The following is a 21255-nucleotide window of genomic DNA, read 5'->3' as shown; positions in this document are numbered from 1 at the left end:
ACGTTCATGAATCAGAGACCACTACCCATAATTCCAGACACAAAAACAGGAAGCGAAATAAGAAATAGTTGCCTTTAATACCTGGAAGAATAGGACTGAAAATATGTCTTTCAAAAGGGAGAGTGATGCTCAAAGTTAACTTAATGTACTCAAGGTCTAGCAAAAACAGGAAGCAGACAGATAACGTAATGTTTTGACGTACTTGTACACATGCAACAGTCCCTTTTCCCCTTTTCTCACTGTTTTCTGTCTCTCGTTGTCTTACAAGAAACGACCCGTTGCAGGTCTTCTGTCTAACTTCATCCCAGATGATGAAGCTACTCTGTGTTATCCCCCACTGTAGACACAGCTGCCTTGTGTGTGTTCTCACAGTCCTGTGTTTGACACTGTTGATATGCTCATGGTGCACAGGGAAGGAAAGGGACACCTCGAAGATGAAATTCTACCTCTGGATTTACTCTGCTTCTGTATAAACTAGCATTCAGGATTCAAGTCCTCTTTGGTCTCTGTATAAAATGGTTTTATGGCAAAAAAAAAAGAGAATCACCTGTGACATGAAATGGATAAGAGATGACATCAAGACAATGTTAAATCAGAAGATGATCAACAGGTAACTGAATTAATTTTCTTCAACCAGTTTATGAACCAGTAGAATTCAAAAATCCATCCAAATTGGATGGATTTATTTTAGATTTTTAGTGTGTTCTCAGACTTTAATACATACACATATAACAAAGTCATATACTCATTCCATTATCTCTTGTCCTCAGGAGCCCTCCAGTTCAGCTCCTCTACTGAGCCAAACACATAAAATTACCCATCATGCCCTACTCAGAAGTGCTTCACACAGTAGCTGTCACAGAAAGGCCAGGTACTGTCTGTGAGCTGAACCATTTCTGTGTCATATGTCTGAATTTTTATAGTCCTCTCTAGGCTGTTTTTGTCTTTTTGTTTAATTGATTATTTAAATTCTTGCTCATTTATTTTATTTGTTTCTACATTCATGAAGTGAAAGATTGGAATTGTCAGGATGTGGCCTAGAAGACAGAAAAGATCAAATCAACAATACCAACTCATCAACTCATACGTCCATTAGGACAGGAAGTATTGACTCCATAGCAACAACAGGTACTACAAATATTTATTTGAAGGCTGTAGACATTTTGTTCTTTTATCTTTTTCATTTTCCTTATGCATTATGTTCAATGCCAATTGTAGTGCATCAGGGACAGACTAAAGAAAAAGGAGAGACAAAGTAGAGGAAGAACAGATCCAGCACTGTATGTGAGCCTCAAACAGATGAGAGATGCAATACATTTAAACTGAACTGCGTGCGAGTTGACGATATTGTCTCTAGTCACAGCTCTCATATATCATCTCTCTGATCTACTTTACATACAATAAGGTCAAAACTTTAAGACATTCTTTCTGGAAAAGAGTTTGTGCTGTTTAATTTTGCAAATTGTATTAGTACTATGTACTTGCCATCTTGTTTAAACAATTTCTGAACCAACAGAGGTTGTTTTATTATAGAAAATGCATAATAATTGTCATTTTTCTATGTAAATAAAGTGAGGGGGTTGTAACCTCATTGTGTTGAGTCTCATCTAGTGTATTTTCACAAATATTTTCATATTTAAATATCTACATTATCCTTTTACTTTCAATGGCAGAATGTTGGTTGTATGATGAAAGCGGTCCAAATCTATTCCAAATTGAGAACCGAATGTGGAACGCCATCTTCGTTCTGTGGATCCTTTGCAGATCAGATTGTGGCATAGGCCTGACGTAGGCCTGTAAAGTTTAGACAGCCACCAAAATTTCAAAACCAATATTAACCTACATGCTTGAAGTCAAATGATCCATGTATATATTAATCTTTAAAAACGGCAATAATGGTAGTTAAGAGGTGACACTTGAAAATCTTTAGCATCTGTTCCAAAGGGGAGCATAAATCTCCTCGAGGAAGGTGGTATATTTGGAGCTTTGTAACTTAAACCCATGAGACTGGGTTTCATGACAGGGTGCTTCGTGTGTAAAAATAGGTTAGTAGAGGGGGAGCAGGAAGCCCTGCCATGGGATATTGAATAGTTCCATTTGTTTTGTGCCTCTGGGTTTAAGTCATCATATAATCACAGTTATGACATGAGTCAAGCACTATTTTATCTCAATCCTCCATTAATTCAATAATGCATCACCTAAATCTAATCTAAATCGTTAAAAGTCCAGATGTACAAATGATAATGAAGCTGTTTTGTACAGTAAGTCTACTGAGAGCATCTGCTCTGAGAATACATTCAAATATTTACACTAACGTTAAAAAATATGGGGTCAGTAAGACTTTTAAAATGTTTTGGAAAGATACAGTAAAATGGTAATATTGTGAAATTGCAACTTAATTATTTTGTATTTTAATGTATTTTCAAATAATAATTTATTCATGTGACGGCAGAGCTGAATTTTCAGTAATATGCAGATTTGGTTTTTAGGAAATCATTTCCTATTATCAACAGTTGTAGTGCTTACTATTTTGTGGAAACTGTGACACTGTGAATGGAAAGTCAAAAAAGCAGAATGTATTTGCAATAGACATTTTCTGTAACAATGTAAAAAAAAATATATATATATATATATGTATTTGCCATTGTTTTTGATCAGTTTAGTGCATCCTTGCTAAATGAAAATATTAATTTCTTTAAAAAAAAAATAATAATAATAAACTACTGACTCTTGAACATAAGTGCATGTCAGTGTTTTGACAGAACAAACCGGGATTAAATTATGGTTTTGTAATTTAATAAAATTGACGTCTGATTAGACAATATAGAATGTAATGTTTTATTTCAAATATTTACAAAAAACCTTTCCGGGAACACCATGTTACCAAAAAAAAGAACTGAGCAACTGGTGTCTTTTTTTAAGTTTGCAAACTGAGGTATTAAGGAGCAGGTCAATTTTATTAGATCAGAACTTTTGATTTGATGAAATCCACAAAAAGCAATGAAGTCTTAACAGGTTGGCAATAATGATATCCACAATGGCCGATGGCGAATGGTAGAAGCATATCGGGGTCATCTGTAGGGGTTTCCTAGAGTGCACATGAGAACTGTGATATCTCCCAAATGAACTAAACTCCTCTTTTCATCTTACTCTCTGCTGACGAACTAGAGATAAACACAAAAAAAAGATCAAGTTCAGTGTTACACCAAAAACCAAATGAATGAAAAAATATTCCTGTTTAGGCTACAGACAAGAACAATATAAAAAATAATATGAAAGACGCTCACGGATATCATTGTTTCTGGTGATGGCTATCGCGGCTCTGGCACGCGGGCCCTGCTGAGTGAAGTGATAACCAATCTTTATGATGCTGGGGTTATTCTCCAACATGGATGCAATCTTCATCTCAACTGAGTCACCTAGTTTCTGTCTCTATGAAAATGCACATGAACAATTTGGCTTTCAGATTTAAGCACAAGCCATGAGATGTTTTTGTAAGGAGTGTTTTAGTCTCTTACTTGGTTGTCGATCTTGATCTCAGTCAGGGTGGAGTTTTCCTCCAGTGCCTTGATGATGGCCATCATGCCTTGTGCAGTAATGAAGTTGGACTCAATGTTGAGGCTCTGCAGGGTAGTGTTGGACTGTAACATCTCAGCTATAGCCTGACTCACGGGAAAAGAGCAGAAGAAACAAATGACATCAGCTCTCCATAATTTCAAAAGAGTTGAAAACAGATTTTATGAAGAATATTAAAAATAACTATTGATTAATATTTGGGGTCAGTAAGATTTTTTTTCTATGTTTCTGTCTCGTATGCTCACCAAAACTACATTCAAAAATACAATAGAATTAAAAAAATAAATGTTTTCTATTTTCATTTATTTTAAAAGAATTTATTTGTGTGATGGAAGAGTTTTTAGCAGCCATTACTGCAGTTTTCAGTGTCACATGATCCTTCTAATATCCTGATTTGCTGCTCAAGAAACATTTCTTCTTATAGCATCCTTACTGAAAATAACATTAAAAACAGGCTCCAGGACTTACATGGGCCACAGGGTCATTACTGCGTGTCCCAGCGATGCTGAGGCTAAGCACATGTGTGTTTTGCTTCATAGCCTCAAAAATCGCTTTCAGGGTTGGGATGGGAATGTCCTACAGCAACACAAACAGTCGTCACTATTTCTTTCTGCTCATGCAGAGAAATGCATCAGTTCTTATGATTAATTATCTAATTAAGTAAAAGTGTAACTGAAAGTTTAATTAGGCAGTCTGTTTATAATATTAATGTTATGTCCAGTCTGTAATGTGATCATAATGAGGCAGGAGTACAGTTAGCATGTTTACCGGGATATTGTTAAGGTTGACCTCCACCACTCTGCTGTCGTTTTTTTGGATGCAGCGTAGAGTTTCCTCTACATCTGTGTCATTAGGAGGCTCTTCGGGATAGACCTTATACACATCTGGTTTCACCACACCTAAAAGAGTATTGACCAGCTTCTAAAGAACTATTGTATATACTGAAGTGAAAAATCCAACAAAAATGGAAAAAACACATAGAAAACTTTTGTTTGACATTAAGTGGTTCAGTGTGAAATGTGCTGTATGCAGACATACTGTTGATGCCTTCAGTGTTGGCAATCTTGCCAGTGGTGTTCAGGGCATCATAATATTGCTTGTTGCTCATGAGTGTGTACATTCCCAGGATGGCTGTGAGGATACAAAAATCCCATTAGAAAATGACATACACATTCAATAATTCTGGACTATTCTTATGGGATACCAGTATATTATTAACTTTACAAATATAAACAATAACAATAATAATAATAATAATAAATATCAAATGTTAATAAAATTATCAATATTAATTCATTTTAATTTAAATAATACAACTACCGGTAATAATTATCAATGTAATATATTACATTGGATAATATATATATATATATATATATATATATATATATATATATATATATATATATATATATATACACTTTAGATAATATATAAAATATAATTTAATAATTAATATTTTAATAGTTTCATATAAAATATAATGATTATTATCATAATATGTTGATAAATGTATAATTAATAAATAATGAATGCGTTTTTATAATGATATATTTATATTGTAATATAATTCATTTATCATTTTAAATTATATAATAATTAATACATTTTAATTACTCATTTAAAATATTTTAATTAATATTATTACAAATTATAAAATAAATAATGTTATACATATAAATATAATGTTTTTAATTAATTAATTAATTAAATATTTAATCTTTTTTTAAATCAATATTTTATAGAATACATTTCGAGCAATACTGGCACAAATCATTTAAGCTGCACTGCAGAGAACTGACTAGATATGCATCAGAGAAACTGTAAAATTTCATATGACCTCCAGGTGGCGCTGACTAACCACTAAATCCACTTTAAACTCCCACTCCAGGTTTCGATTAGCGGTGCTTTGACTGGTGAAAAAATACAGTAGGGCAACAGGAGATAAAATTGGGATTGGGATAGACCACACCTTCCCTTTGTACTACAGCTTGAATTCCATATTCAGATACAATTACCACATTAAAACCAGCAGCACTATTTAGAAATCCAGTTAGCTACCCTGCATCTCAGCAAAAGCAGACTCATCCATTAAATCACCCTATTGACAGTTAAATCCTACACTGGACGTGTTCCAGAGTTAAAACTGTGTTCTGAATGAGGGCTCTGGAAAACTGCAGCCAGGCTTGTTATTAAGTGCTCACAGAAGCTTGATGAAAATTAGACTGTTGACTGGTTTCCATCACTTTAGTATGTTAAATTAAGAATAATGTGAATTATTTGTGTCTCATGTTGCAGTTTTAATAGAAGCAGTAAGCTAAGTGATATTTATGTTTGGCTAAATGCTGCCTACACACAATCATAGAGTGTTTCTAGCTTACAGATGACTTGTAGCCAACCCAAAACAGAAGTGCAAACATTTTCACTCCATCTCTGCTCATGTTGACTGGTTGGCTGTTGCTCATTTTATTTTGGTGAGCTGCTGAGCTTGGGGAAATAGATACTGTGTGGTATAATTCTGTGCATGACCTACACACCATTCATAGTTCCACTTATAAGTCAGCTAGGCTGCTTCTTTTACATATATATATATATATATATATATATATTGTCATATCATACATTGACTGTACAACACAAATAGAGCAGATGAAATTATAAAGGGTTTGATTGACAATGTCATGCATGGGGTATTGTGATCAGCTGTTTACAATAGCAAAAAGAGGATTAGTCCTTAGTCAAGGATCAAAATTTGGATTACAGTCAGAGCCGTTACAGGACATTACAGGTTTAAAGTGAGGATTAGTTTTAGAAGAGTTGTAATGCCTATCCGGACCGGATATCATAAGTTGTTTTATACCATGTGAAAAGAATCAACAGGAACTGAGTAGAAATGGGATGCCCACCTGCAATGTCGCACATTTCAGCATCTGTTGCATTCTTCAGTGCTTCCTCCAGCTCAGGTTCCAGAGTGATCTGTTCCTCCACAGGGATTTGTCCTGTTCCTGGTTTAGGGACAAAGGCTTTACCTACAGACAGCAGAGAGAAAGAGAAATGTCCACTTCACTCACAGCTAAAATGCAAGCACATGAAAGAAATAACCAACCAAATAATACAACCATAATTAGAAAATGACATATAATATGATTAATGATTAATTATTCCTTTTAATTCTATTAAAGCTCAGACTTTTATTTTAAAATAGGCATCAGATGATGACAAAAAATGGCAAATATACCTTCAGTAGAATATTTCAAAGCACATTTGTTTACTAAGGGTTTTCAGATGTTAGATATTGGAAATGTCATGTTAATATCAATCCAGTGGTGGTGGTACCTCTCTTCTCCCCTGTAAAGGGCACCAGGTCGTCTCTGTCCTTATGGTCCATGGCCTCTTTCTCCAGGTAATCCATCAGGGCGAAGCGATCAAAGGGGCCTGTGGGACTTTTCTTGGTATGGTCGCGCTGACGGAACCCGGCTGGAAGCATGTCATTCTGAAAGATCAAGAAAATGATTGTTTAAAATGATTTCTGCTTTCAGAACTCACCCATTCACGTATGCACATTTGACTGCTTCATCCTTCCAAAATCAAGTAAAAAAAAAAATCTGTACTAGGAGGAATTATCATTAACAAATTTTGTTCTGAGCACAGCAAAGTTCAGCAGCAATTATGATTAATCATAACACAGCTCTCCAGAATACTTGACTCTGATTGGTCAAACAAAGCATTCAGTAGTCATATATTTTTGAATATTCGCTGTCGCCCATAGCAATGGTTTATATCAGGCCACTGTTCCGAAACACCAGTACTTTAATGTCTCACGCATCACAGCCTGGACTCGTTCACACAACCACCACTGATGCCATCTTGTGTCTTGTTTGTAGTGAAAATGGCCTCAGAGGTCCTGAACACCTTTTTGGAGTTTATTTTGCGATAATGACCTGCTGACTGTACATTATCCCTTTATTATTTGTGTGTTTTGCATCATAGACTTACCAACTTTGTAAATGGGTACAGATTACAAACTAGCACTATACCTTAAACACCTGATGATCACACACTATCAGACTTTGAAGCTGTTCTGAACAAAAGAAACTCACACATAAACATGCGCCTCATTTCAAGGAGATGTATGACAAATGAAAACTGTGTTTTGAAAATCGGAGTCTGTGACCATTATACACTACACTATTTCCTGTGAAACTGTGAACTCAAATCTGCAGCCTGATTTTGAGCAACTTCCAGACTAAAAATCTGAGTAAAATTCTTGGTAAAAGTTGTGTAGTGTATTTCAGCCTTAAGTTGTTATCTACAACTGGTGTCTCTTCAAAAATTTGCATGTGGCAAAACATTTCAAATTCTACTCAAATGTCACCTAGCCATGCTTTATTTGCCAACAGTTGTTCAGCATAGTACCTCAGGGTCCATGTCCTGTAGTTCATACTCCAGCTGATCCAGCTCTTCGGCGCTGAGGCCCCTGAGGATGGCATCCTCGTCAATGTCTCGGGGATCGCTCTTAGACATGCTTGCAGCTTGATGGTACTCTCAATTCACACAGCTCGCCCAAAGACAGCAGGCCCTGAGAGAGAGTGAGAGAGAGAGAGAGAGAAAGAAAGTTTAAGCCAGAAACTTGCACAAAAAATTGTTTTACGGTATTTGGCTTGCAAATAAGGCACAATAATGGCTGCTTGCTTTATTCAGTCCCTCAATGCTTTCTGTAGAAGTAAAAAAAAAAAAAAAAAAAGGAAAAACATGTTTTCCAGTCCAAGTCACTTTCAGCCTGGCCAAAAGAGCCAGCCGCTGAAAGGGCATGATAGGGAACTGCTTACATTGTTAAATGCCACAAAGCCCAGCTGAATTAAAAGAACAAGGTTAGTATTTGTGTACAGGAAGGGCTTTTGGGGTCTGAGGGTACAGTGTACTTGGGAACAGAGATAGGCCTTTCTGACAACATGATCGTATTACAGTAGACGCGCCGATCATATGGGACATGAGGAAAGTACTCACTGCTTCTTTCATTCCAAGGCAGAGAGACAGAGAGAATCTTGACTATTTTTAGTCCCTGAACAGTAACGCTTGGGTTTTGGGTTACAGTTAGGAGGAGAAGGTTAGAACTGTGAGGAGTTATCACTGGCTCACACTCGTGAAGGTGGCCTGAGTTGCCGCCCATCCACCTCATGAAGACTGATAGAGTCATGGGCGATTTACCAGTTTCAGACCACCACACCCAAACTAGATCTGCAACACAAACTACAGACAATACAGGTTGTGTAACTGACCTAAACTCATCTGTCTGTAACTACATGTTGGAACATAACCTTTGGCATATTGTGTTTATTTTATTTTATATTATGCATAACCTCACAGCACTGTATTAGATTTATACATAAGAAAGAAAACTTACATAAGGATGTTTTCTCTGAAAAAAGGTCTCACATATCATGTGATGCTACTTTTCAAGTAAACTGATCCTAGGTTTTTTTTAAGAATGCTTAGATATTTTTACACAGAACAAAAGTCTGCTGATACTGAAAGATTTTTGCATGTTTGCACATATGACTTTAAAGATGCTTTTGATGTTTAAATATTTCTAATCAAATTACTTTTAAACTGTTAGTCAAACTGTGTTTACAATCATGTGGTAAAACCATTTGGAAACCAGTGAGGTAACGGGTTATAAATATATGCTAATGAATATTACAGCTAAATATCACACAATGAATCACAAGGGTCTGTTATGTTCTGCATTCTTCATACACTTCTAATTCTTGATAAACAAAATAAAATAACATTTGCAGATTATTAGAGTTAGTGATGGCTGATTTCACATTATGGCAAAAAAATCAGAAAGACAAATGGGTGTTCGAGTTTGTTTTGGGTGTGTATTTGGGGTTGTCTGACTATCCTAGGTGTTAGACCGGAGTAGTGTTGCACTAATTTGTAAAGCCAGTGACACAAACACAGGATCAGAGAGCTAAGAACAGAAAATGAAAACTAAAGATTGTAGACATCATTCAGCCCACCAAAAGTTTACTGACTCTAGAAACAGGATTACCATCACCAAACTCAGCCCTCAACTCATTTAAAGAATAATTATGAATCATTTGCAGATAATTGTTGTTTATTGAGATTCAATTTCTTAGGAACGGTAAAGCTAGAAATTAGCTTGACATGGCTAAAATAGAACTATTGTTATGTTTCTATCTAACTAATCTTAATCTCAGTTCTGAACAAATTCAAATTACACTATCTTTTGTGAGCGTCTAAATGACCTTGCCCTCAGAAATGGATAATGCATCTGACACCATTCTTTCAGGAACCTGTCAGTCAAGGCTGATGGCTCGAGGATTATAAATAGCCTATAACTACTTTGTCTCTTCAGTCTTACAATAAACATACAGGCCAAAAGCAGGCCTTCTGCTGACCAGGTGTCATCTTTTTGTGTTGTGCACATATCCCAGGAAAGATCGGCTGTCTGCCTGTTCCTAACACCTGTTTTCACAGCTCCCAAGTGACACCAACTCAAGCCTTAAAAGTATTAGCTTAAGTTCACCTGTTCAGGCTCTCTAGTTGTGAAAAGGTTTTTGTTTTGTTTTGTTTTTTAATTAGTCCTTCAACGTGGAATCCTTGTTATTTAACTGTTACAAGCAACTGTCACAACCTTTTGTCAAATGGAAAAGTTCCATGGATGTTCTTCATGGAACCAAAGATAGCAATAAAGAACCTTCATGTTTAAGACTGTAATGGCATCTATGGGTCCATGAAAAACCTTTAACATGCATGGAAACTTTCCATTGCAAAAAGTTATAGCGTATAAAGGTTCTTCAGACTTCCTTCTTCACACTAAGCAAAATAACTGTTCACTAAAAGAAGAACCCAACAAGATTCTTCTATCTATGGCATGGTTGCAAAAAAAAAAGACATATTGGATCCTTTATTTTTAGTCCTTTCTTTTTTTCTGCTTTTTTCTTGAAAAACATGACAATTTCAAACTGCAAACTGACTAAACACCTCCAAAAGCAATCTGATTCTTCAGACTGCTTTCCTTCTAGAGGACATAAAGTTATTATTGTCCATATGACAAAAACTTTGGTTGGGTCTCAGAAACCCAATTCCCCCTCTGGTACTTCAGAAGGACACAGAACAAATTTCGGTCACTGACACTTCAGATTTTGCCAAGTGTCCGGAGCTCTGATGAGCCTAAAAAGAACCTTATTCAGATCCATATTTCAGTTATGGATTTTGATCATTCAGCATTTTCCAGCTGACACACAGCTCATAAGACCTCACACTATTTGTAGGTTGACTTCACCAAGCCTAACCACCCAAGTGTAAAATTCCAAATCAACCCTCAGATTAATTTTAGCTTCACAAGTCAGCTACTTCCAGCTGCGTAAATCCTCTCCGCTTGCAAAGCTGCAGTGTGCAGCAGTACTGCAAGTAAGGCTGGCTGGGAAAGTAAGAAGAAAATTCTAAGAACATTATGCCACCAAAGAAAGGATGACAATCAGCTGGTATTAAAAACTTTCATTTGAAATAAAATAAAGATTGTTTAATGATTGTTAGGATTGTTGTTTTGACATTCACTCACATCAACAGGTGCATCTGCAGGAAGACTCTGCAAAAACACTGTTCTGCATAAAGCCTTAACCAAAAAAATTATCCAACTAATCCTACAAGATCTAGAATCTCTAACTATATATTAACTGGAACTTTAACTTTTACTATACACTTTATACTATACTACAAACCACCCACTGGGGCCTCTGTCCATGAACTACACTATAATAAACTAATTTCTTCAACAAAATCGCCAGAACAATAATTCATGCAGTTAGCAGCTGACTGCAACAATTACAGCATTTTACATTTGAAACAAATAAAACAGTCAGTAAAAAAGGTAAATCCTGCTTACTGTATATAACTATATGCAGTGTCCAAAAAAATTATATTAATGTTATCCTGGTGCTAAAAGAGACAGATTATAGAAAGACAGTTAGTGTGTTACCTACCCACACTAGGACTCAGAGCTGCTGGGATCTTCTGTACAGCAACTCTATGTCTGAAATCAGAGAATAGCCCTCCGTCGCCCCCCTCCCCGGTAGCCGTTCCCCCCTTAAGCCCTCCCTTCTTCGCTCGCTTGCTATCTGGATTGAGCTGAGACAGGGATACGAGTTACTCTTCATGAGGTCAGCATTTCATCATTTGGGCTTTGAGAGATTAGTGACTATGAAACAGAGGGACAGAGAGAGACTCAATGTAGTCATGTGTTTGATTAACTCAGGTTTACTCGTTAAACGGGTAACATTTTAGTAGAGAGGAGTGACCTCTAGGGTATAGAGGCGGTATTGCAAGTCAGAGAGACCCCGGTTTGAAGTTCTGCTATCTGTTTCGAGTTGAATGTCAAAGTTTATATATTGGCTACATTTAATAGTACTAGTAAGTGGGATCTTTCCAACATGAGCAAATTTTATAGATGGACCACATTTTTCTTAATTATTATAAAAGGTAATGACATCTAAAAGGCTGCATGACAGCAATATTTAATGCTGTTTTTAATAATATGAACACATTATAAATACTTATTAATACATAATAAATTACATTAAACAGTGCATTTAATAAATAAATAAAGCATAAAACAGACATTTAATTGAGCAATTATGAAATGAAGCAACAACAAAAAAATTAAACAATGCAGCTTATTGTACTTACAAAGTTGGTAACTTACACTTGGACATAGATTTGACAGCAAACAGTTCTATGCAGTTGAATGTCACCAAAGAACATTATTTTTGGATGGACGGACAGACAGACAGATAGATAAATAAATAGATTGATAGATCCAATTCTTGCATATATCCCAGTATGATTTATCCCAATATAACAAAAAGGAAAATAATAAGACTAATATTTAAAACATTTTAAATAAAGATAATTGTTTTACCAAGTTTAAGATTAAATTGGAGGATTATTCTCACAAATCTACATTTTCTGCAAGACTGTTTCATGATCATTAAAAAAATTAAAATAAATTTACAATTTATGTATACAGTGCAACAGCAAAAACTGAGGGAAAAAATACGTCACATTTATTTGCACAATAATAATAACAGACTCACATGTCTAATAATGTACAACTACCGTAATTTACTGTAATCTTCTTAAGTTCCACAACAATCATCCATCAAAATTTTACTGGTAAGATACTGGTGTGCTTTATTCAGGCCATATAGTCCTGACAGCTTAAATATAATTAACAGAGGGATCTCCAAAGGCAGAACAAACATTCTAGAACAGTGACAGCTACAGTAACACTGTGGTTGAATCTGATAGAAGAATATCCCTTTTCACAATTTGGTGGTGCATCGCCCTATCGCCCTAATTAAGAAACCACCACTGACTGAGTGATTGATTTCCCTGTTCTATTTCACTACTTGTCCATCTTTCTTGTGTATTGTTCTGCATGCTTTGTTTAATAATGACCTTCTGGCACAGATTCTTTGCACTGTGCCAGTACAGGGCAGGCCATGGGCAGCCACATACTTATTTAGGCTTCCCGGATGACCCTAAAGGCTTATACATTAGCGTAGGGAATGTCTGTGATGGGGTCTCGGTAGAGCGCAGGCTTATGTGTAACAGGGCAGATCTCCTGGACAGGAATTCGAGGAGGTGGGGACTGGGGAAAGAAACACTGGAAGGATCATTTGTAGGGAAATCAAATGCAGGAGCATTTGGCAGGCTCTGATGACAGGGAAGGGTTTACAGCAGCTGCATTAGTGAAGAGGACACTAGGTGGCGCAGTAAGAGTCCGACTGGGAGGATGATGGCCTGTGTGTGTGTGTGTGTGTGTGTCTACAGTATATATATATATATATATATATATATATATATATGTTCATTTTGGGGTGGAGTATCCCTTTAAGCTTTTAGTTATTATAAATTAATCTTATTTAATACATTTTCAATAATAAAGTATTTTTTTTTGATAGAACTGCATCTGTACCCTAAGATGACAGTAATTTGTATCAAATTATATATTTTTTTAAATTAATGTTTTTTAATTGTTTATTTTATTTATGTTATATCTAAAGTATGTTTAACATGTTTCTAAATTTTATATATATATATATATATATATATATATATATATATATATATATTACACATGTAAAATGAAACAGTGATGTCAAAAACATTTTTTTAAATAATGCATGCACACATAAAAAGCAAAAACAAACCTCTATTTTTAGGTCAAATAAATGAAGGGAAGAGAATTTGTAAACATGAGAACACTTATCTACATATTTTTAAGCGCCAGGCGATATAAAGGTTATAGATTTAGTGTACACACCCACTGAAAGACAATAAAAGTCTAAAGTCTAAAATGCAAGAGAAGTAAAAAGTAAACATTCAGAAAGAGTTGAGGAACTATGTGAAGATACCCCTCTACATCCACGTTTTCCTCTTTAAGAGTGACATCAGACACCAGGGGCATGAGCACAGAGTGATATCAGATAACAGAACCCACACACCGACGCTTCATATGAACCTGTAATTTCTTATTTGCCTCCAATCGCTCATAGTTTTCTGCCAAAAAAAAAAAAAAACATTAACAGCTATGAATTCAGGTTTTACACAAAGAACAATTTGCAGTTATCAGTTATCAATTCCTTACCCAGTGATCGAAGATTCATCTGTGCTGTGACCTTGGCCTCAAAGGTTGCTCATGTCTAGTACCCTTTCTTCGACAGCTTTAGGTACGTCAGCCATGTGTGTTCTGTTGTTGACTGACGTACCGACTTCCTGTCTAAGACCAAAACAATTTCAAAGTTTACAAAAATTTACTATGACACACTCTCGGCACTTTATGATGCTTGTCGCCACATGTTTAAGATCTTGGTGTTTATGGAGGGGATGTAAACCTGACTCACTGACAGCTTAGCCAACAAACACGTTTTATTGCACTGGAATCTAATTCACATGAAGAAGAAACAATGACTTCAAAACCTGATGATATTTTGTTTGTGCTTTATGAGTATATTGTAAACGTCCACCAGAGGTTTATTGCAATTTTTTATTATTTTTGGAAACCTCTGTTATCATTACCATCCATTCACTTCCTGTTGGATAATGTTGTTGATATATACTGTTTGCTTTCTTCAGAGAAACTATTTTTATGGCAGTCATATCTTGGAAAAAGGAAGGGTAAATATGTAAAATATATATATATATATATATATATATATATATATATATATATATGTATGTATGTATAATAATAAAGAAATAAAGAAAATGGATTAAAGAAACTAATCACCTAAAACAGAATACAACAAAATTGATAAATCAGAATAACTGATATATTTTCCCACATACTGGGAAATATGAATATATACAGAATAATATATTTTTAACATATTTGATTATCACTTGTATTTTCATATAATGAATATCTAAATCACTCAATCCATCAAGTTAACCATGTCATGTCATCTCATTTTCCACCCACCATGTTTCCATGATTATAACAAGATATCCAATTGTCCAAAAAAAAAATAATTAAATTTCTTTTCAGTTAAAACTTTATTTCTGATATACCATTACATATATTTTTATATATGCAATGTGCAACTATATAAACAACAAAGTGAGACAAAAGTTAATGTATATGTTCACCTTTATATACACCTATATGCATTAAATCTTGAAAAATAAAGGAAGTTTTAGTGTTTTAATAAAGATATTACATGTCTGCCCTATTATTGTGTTCTTTATATACACATTGTAAAAAAGCTATGCGATATATACAGTATGCCAATTAGCAAATTATCATACAGTATGCTTAACCTTATCCTTATGTAGTCCTTATGCATTAATGTATGTAATAATTGTGTATTGAATATATTAAATAATTAAATGTATTTGAAACATTTTAAAAACAGTAAAAAAGTATTGTAAAAACACGACATACAGTGCTAATATCAACATATTGAATAATACATAAGGAATTGTCACTTTTCATATATTAAAAAATGTGTGTATATATATATATATATATATATATATATATATATATATATATATATATATATATATATATATATATATATATATATATATAAATAAGTATATGTCACACACCTGGACTCATTTTGTGTGTTTTTGCCCCTGTGACCCAGTTTCTGTCTTCCATGTCTGGTTTGATTAGTTTCCAGGTGTGTCTCTTCATTTCCCCATGTGTTCCATGTCCCTGTTAATTTAGTCATGCCATCCACCTGTGTTTCCCCAATTATCCCTTCTATAAAAGCCTTGTCCTTTCAGTTCTGTTTTGTCGGGTCTACTCGTCTAAATGTCAACTTGTCTACTTGTCACCTGTTACTTGCCACTTGCCTCTTGCCACCTGTTATTTACGACTTACCTTGTTTATGTTTTATTTAATAAATCCTTGTTTTGTTTATCCCTCGGCTCCGTGTTCCTTCCAGCAGCATAAGCCGTGACAGTATAATTATAGTATAAAGTATTAAAAAAATAAGTACATTTTATATATATAAATGTACACATATATTTACATACATGTATAAGTACATATATATATATATGTATGTGTGTGTGTGTATATATATATTAATGTTCATTTAGTTAGAATAAATAATTTATACTATATATACAATATCTAATTTATTAGAATTGTACATTTTTAAAGCTGCTTTACAAAATGAATTGTGAAAATCTCTACACAATACATTAAGTTGAGCTTATTTAAATTAATTTTAAGTATCGCAAATAACCAAGCAAACAGAATAACTAAATGTAAAATAATCCTAATGTTAAATTAAATACAAAATACATATAAATATAATTTACTGTATATAGTAGGAAAAAAAACTTTTTTATTTTTACTAAATAAAAGCACAATGACTCATAAAGACATGTGATAGTGATCTCCTGACAGTCTCAAGACAATAATAATCCGGTCCAGACATCCATGTTGAAGTAGAAATGTCTTACAGCTGTCAACACAAGCCCATGATGACAAACTGCACAGGTGATATTTCATCACTCACGTCGTGAAATCCTCCATAGGTGGTCTTATAGAACTCATCCTCCTCTGCATCCAGCAGTCTTTCGAGGAGCCCTGCTGAAAGATAAAACACATCATGGCACCTAAATCTATTTCACAGATACGTAAAGATGATTTTAAAAAAAACGAATTTAGAATTAAATTCGTTTTTATATTACTGTATATTCTGTAAATATTACTGTATCATCAGGAGAGAATCAGGAGAATAATCGATGTAAAGGTCTTGTTCCAGACCAACCTAACAGAGCACGGAGAATCATCACACAGCCGCCAGGAGGAGTCAGAGCTACAGTGCACGAACGAATGCACTGAAGTATCCTCGTGTTGGAAAACGATGGTTCAAGTTTATCTTCTGAAATCTCGCTTCACACCAGCTGTAACGTAGCTAATTAAAATGACTTCCCGAAATTATATGAGGCATTCTATGAAGCAGGTTTTCTCATTTTCATCAGATCATTTGCTATGATAATTTCAGCATGACTTCTCCAGTCTTTTTGACTAGCAGCCCACTGGATAAAGAGTTTATAACTGATTTTATAAAATAAAAAAGCAACATTTATCAAAATAAATTATTTAATGGTGGACATAAATTAAAACATATATCCTCTAAAACTGATTTAAAAATACTATTTTGGTTTATTCTTAAGTAACTTTTGACAGAATGATGTGGCTGCTGTTCTCCTTGTTATTAAAGTAGTGGTCATGGATCATTAGCATCCAAATGTCATCAATATGAGGTTTCTATGAATAGTAGAAAAATAAATAAACCCTATTTTATCTGTTTATGTTATGCTTGATGAATCTTGTTAAGCGTAAAAAGCAACAAATTATGATTGTTAAATGAGAGTGGAATGTGACAACATTTGAACTTGGCTCTTCTGAATAACTCGTATAAATATTTTGGAAATGATTATTAATTTGATCACTTTATTGATTTGTACATAGCCTTTAATCTAAAAAAATATCAGTGGAACCAACATAAAGGTCTTCACATATTTCTAATATGTACTGTATTAATCAGAAATGAGAGCAACATTCCGAAACAACTTTCCACTCTCATCGTTTTGAATCTCGATATGTCATGAAAGACTCATGACGTCTAAAAATGCCTTACAACAAAAGTTAGATTGTAAGAGACTGATTCTTTTGGAGATGGCCACTCACTCATGCTTCAGATTAACCAAGTAGCTCAGATTATTATTTTAATTATTAAAGGCATGAGGCATTTAAAGACCAACATTTTATGTAAATTGAATGTGAAAATTGGCCATTGGCCATTGGCTGGTACCTTTGTGGACTTGAAGGGAAAATGCCAAGGCCAGGTTCAGTGGTTTTAAAAATTTGCAAAAGTCCATGGGGAAATCCTTGAGAGAACAACTACTCATTTTACAGGAAAGCTGAATTTAATTCAAAACAACAACACTGTCAAACTGTAATCCTTTAAACGAGAAAACAGGTATTGATTACGGGACTAGAAAGTTAAAATCTACCCTAATGAATTGCATCTATGGCAATGATTAAAATAAACCATTCTAGGGTTGTGAGAAGAGTTCCCCAAGAGGTCAAGATCATTTGAATTCCATGGTTCCGTATTTGCATTCCCTTTCCTAGTCTGGGAAAGGTTAAAGTACACATCTATTGCCACCCATGCAGATCTTTCATTTACCCAGCCAAACACACAAACACACACACACACACACACACACATAAGAAACCCTATTACCAAATTTCCCTTAATGACCAATATGTAGGGGGTTTTAAACAATATATAAAGATTGTAATTTACCAAAATGGTGCTCATTGTATTTTTTCATCTCTGAATTTACCATAGACAATACACTTTTGCTAGTCTTTCCTGGGAAAGTAGTGAATGCAGCACTGACAGAACCCAGTTGTCCTTGGAACAAAGCTGCAGTGTGTGTTTTGCGCAAACATTCAATGTCATTCCTTCTCAACCAATTTACATTCATTTGAAAACCAAAGGTAAAACACACCCACAAACCCCATCCTAACTACAAAGTTTACATACTTGAAATGCTTCAAAGTTCAAACACTTGCTATGTTATAACCAAGAAAGCAAGCAGATTTGTTTCGAAGAATGTTAAAATGTTTGCAATGGTTAAAATGTGTTCTCATGCATTTACTTCCTCCCACGCCAAAGGGTATTTACAGCAGAGGTGTGCTAGCATTGTTTCAGGAATAAGGAATAAGGAAGGTGTTCATTCCAAGACATGGAAATGTAATGCAGATGTAATGCTTCCCTCTGCCAGATTACAATCATTCTTCATTCAGAACTTGAAGTTCTAGAACGGTCCAGAATAATGTGAACCAGCTGATTCTAGAATTTCTGTGGAAAATGAGTGGGTTTCGGCTTTTAAAAAGAATGCTGATGCCATCAATGAGTGCTTTGTATTCAGCATTGTATTTGGTTTCTTTTTACTTTGATGTCTGGCTTTCGTATCCTTTTTTATCTTTCTCTCTCTCCCTCCTTCTGTCTTTTTAGAATACAAAAACATTGGAGAATCTGAGAGGGGGCATGTTCATTCACAGAGGAAATTGAAGCTCCCCCCTGACAAACTTGAATTATGACATTAGTAGTGTTTACAGACTGGAGTCTGTTGTTGTTGTTGTGCGGTACAGAGCTCAAAGGCTCTATCATGGATGGCAGTATGATTGGTAACAAATGAAAGATGTCGTTGTTTGGGCCTCTGAACACATTCTGAGAGCTGAAGTAGAGGATGATCTCACAACGCTGGAATGTGAAAACACACTGTTGTCGGGAAAAAAACCTTTGTCGGGGTGTTACATATCCCCCTTTTGGGCCAATCTGGACCACACGCCACTGAAATGAGAGGTTAGATCAGATCAGTGACATTATAGAGGAATCATAAGAACGTTAGACATCAAACAGAATTAGTGGATAAAATGTTTCCATATAAAGGATTGTTGTCCAGTGTAGAGAAACACAATGCAACCCAATTATCCAGTAATAAGTACAGCAAATCTCAAAGAGACACTTATAACGTATTTATGTTTTCTAAAGTTGTTCAGTTGTCAGGTTTAGTTTGTTTTTGTTAGGGTTGTCATTACCTTCTGCATCATCGTCCACGTCAAATGCATTACAACGTGACATTACATAAGGTCACTGTTTCTGTTTGGGCATGTTTGGAGACCGGACTCATGTTTTGACCTCAGAACAGAATGTTCTTGTCTGAATCCATGGTGACGTAATTTCTCAGACGTCCAGCCCACTGTTCACTCACATCATGGCCTCTTTTCTCCTGAAGCAGAGAGCATATGCCACTGCTTAAAACATTCTTTTGAGATTCAGATCAAGTCTAAAGCATCCTGACATGACAGACCATGAGAATACTTGTGAAACAGAATTTATCTGGCATTTTTCACTAAAAGGAAACAAAACAGGGTTAAAATTCTCAAAAAGTTTTCAATGGTCTATAAAAGCAAATGTATTCAACCCTCTGAAGGTTAAAGTGACTAAAATATGATATAATATTTGCCATTTTTGTAAACCTATTACATATTTAAGACATTTAAAAACAGCTTAAAACCATAGACTGTATAGCTTAAAACCCATACAGAAAAATTGTATGTATTAATTGTTATGTAATAGATATTTCTTGCAATAAATATTAAATAAACATCAAATAGACAAATGAAGCAAGTAGCAAGGTGGAACATTTAGATTTAAATTAAGCTGTCACTCAACTGGAGTTAATTCAGTTTATAGTTATTGATAAACGTACATTATCTGAAATTTTTAAATGTTTTTACTCACCAAGGCTGTTTGTTTGCTCATAAATACAGTAAGTAGAGTAATATTGTGAAATATTGTTACACTTCTAAATAAGTGCTTTCCATTTTAATATATTTTAATACATAATTTACTGTATTACTGTGATGGCAAGGCTGATTTTTCAGCAGCCATTGCTCCAGTCTTCAGTGTCATTCTAATATGATGATTTGGTAATCAAGAAACACCACTTATCATTATTAGTGTTTAAAACAGTTGTGCTGCTTAAAATCTTTGTGGAAACTGTGATACATTTATTACAGGAATATTTGATGAATAGAAAATCAGCATTTCAAGTCAAGTCAATTCTCATTTATGTAGTGCTTTATACAGTACTGATTGTGTCAAAGCAGCTTTACAGTGTCAAACAGAAAATAGTTTTTTGACAACAATGCAAGAGGACAATAACAAAGAGTCATTTTTCCAGCTAAAGTCAGTTTCAGTGATATCATCATCTGTCTGTGAAATCAGTCAAGCGTCCCCAACTAAGCAAGCCCAAGGCAACAGCGGAGAAGAAACCAAAACTCCACCGGTTACAGAAATGGAGAAAAAACCTTGGGAGAAACCAGGCTCATTTGGGGGGCCAGTTCTCCTCTGGCCAGACGAAACCAACATGGCGTGGTTTAATTCCAGGCTGCAACATAGGTCAGATTGTGCAGAGGACTTCTGGTTCCCGTGGTCTTGTGCCAATGGTCATCGAGGTGACAAGGTATTTGCAGGGGATCTGCCTCTGGAACGCATCTTGACATGGTCTCCGCTGACATTCAGGGCTGTAGAGGTCGTC

The 21255-nt window shown here is 34.9% G+C and overlaps 1 protein-coding gene and 1 pseudogene across 2 annotated transcripts; both read right to left on the bottom strand.

Moving 5' to 3' along the window:
* Window positions 1-3077: 3077 nt before the first annotated feature.
* LOC132103131 (tropomodulin-4-like) lies at window positions 3078-11726 on the bottom strand. 2 transcript variants are annotated; one of them, XM_059507974.1, is made up of 10 exons: window positions 11589-11726; window positions 7993-8155; window positions 6913-7069; window positions 6483-6605; window positions 4615-4707; window positions 4345-4475; window positions 4045-4152; window positions 3519-3662; window positions 3288-3432; window positions 3078-3164 (listed from the first exon to the last, which is right to left on the bottom strand). In XM_059507974.1, the coding sequence occupies exons 2-10, from the start codon at window positions 8098-8100 to the stop codon at window positions 3142-3144; spliced, it is 1032 nt and encodes a 343-aa protein (XP_059363957.1). In that variant the 5' UTR covers window positions 8101-8155; window positions 11589-11726; the 3' UTR covers window positions 3078-3141. The 2 variants fall into 2 exon arrangements, with proteins under 2 accessions (XP_059363957.1, XP_059363958.1); XM_059507975.1 differs by having other exon boundaries at window positions 11492-11592.
* Window positions 11727-12960: 1234 nt separating this feature from the next.
* Window positions 12961-19793, bottom strand: LOC132103510 (vacuolar protein sorting-associated protein 72 homolog; annotated as a pseudogene).
* Window positions 19794-21255: the final 1462 nt, after the last annotated feature.

The sequence above is a fragment of the Carassius carassius genome, chromosome 24, assembly GCF_963082965.1.
Source record: "Carassius carassius chromosome 24, fCarCar2.1, whole genome shotgun sequence".
NCBI lineage: Eukaryota > Metazoa > Chordata > Actinopteri > Cypriniformes > Cyprinidae > Carassius > Carassius carassius.
The sequence above is the reverse complement of the archived record's forward strand: the minus strand, read 5'-3'. Positions and strand labels throughout refer to the sequence as shown.

Excerpts from the sequence above, each read along its gene's own strand:
- LOC132103131 (XM_059507974.1), bottom strand. The coding sequence starts at position 8,100 with ATGTCTAAGAGCGATCCCCGAGACATTGACGAGGATGCCATCCTCAGG. Across the intron at positions 4,153-4,344 it reads TCAACCTTAACAATATCCCG|GACATTCCCATCCCAACCCT; the intron begins GTAAACATGCTA and ends GTGTTGCTGTAG. Across the intron at positions 3,433-3,518 it reads AGATCAAGATCGACAACCAA|AGACAGAAACTAGGTGACTC; the intron begins GTAAGAGACTAA and ends GCATTTTCATAG.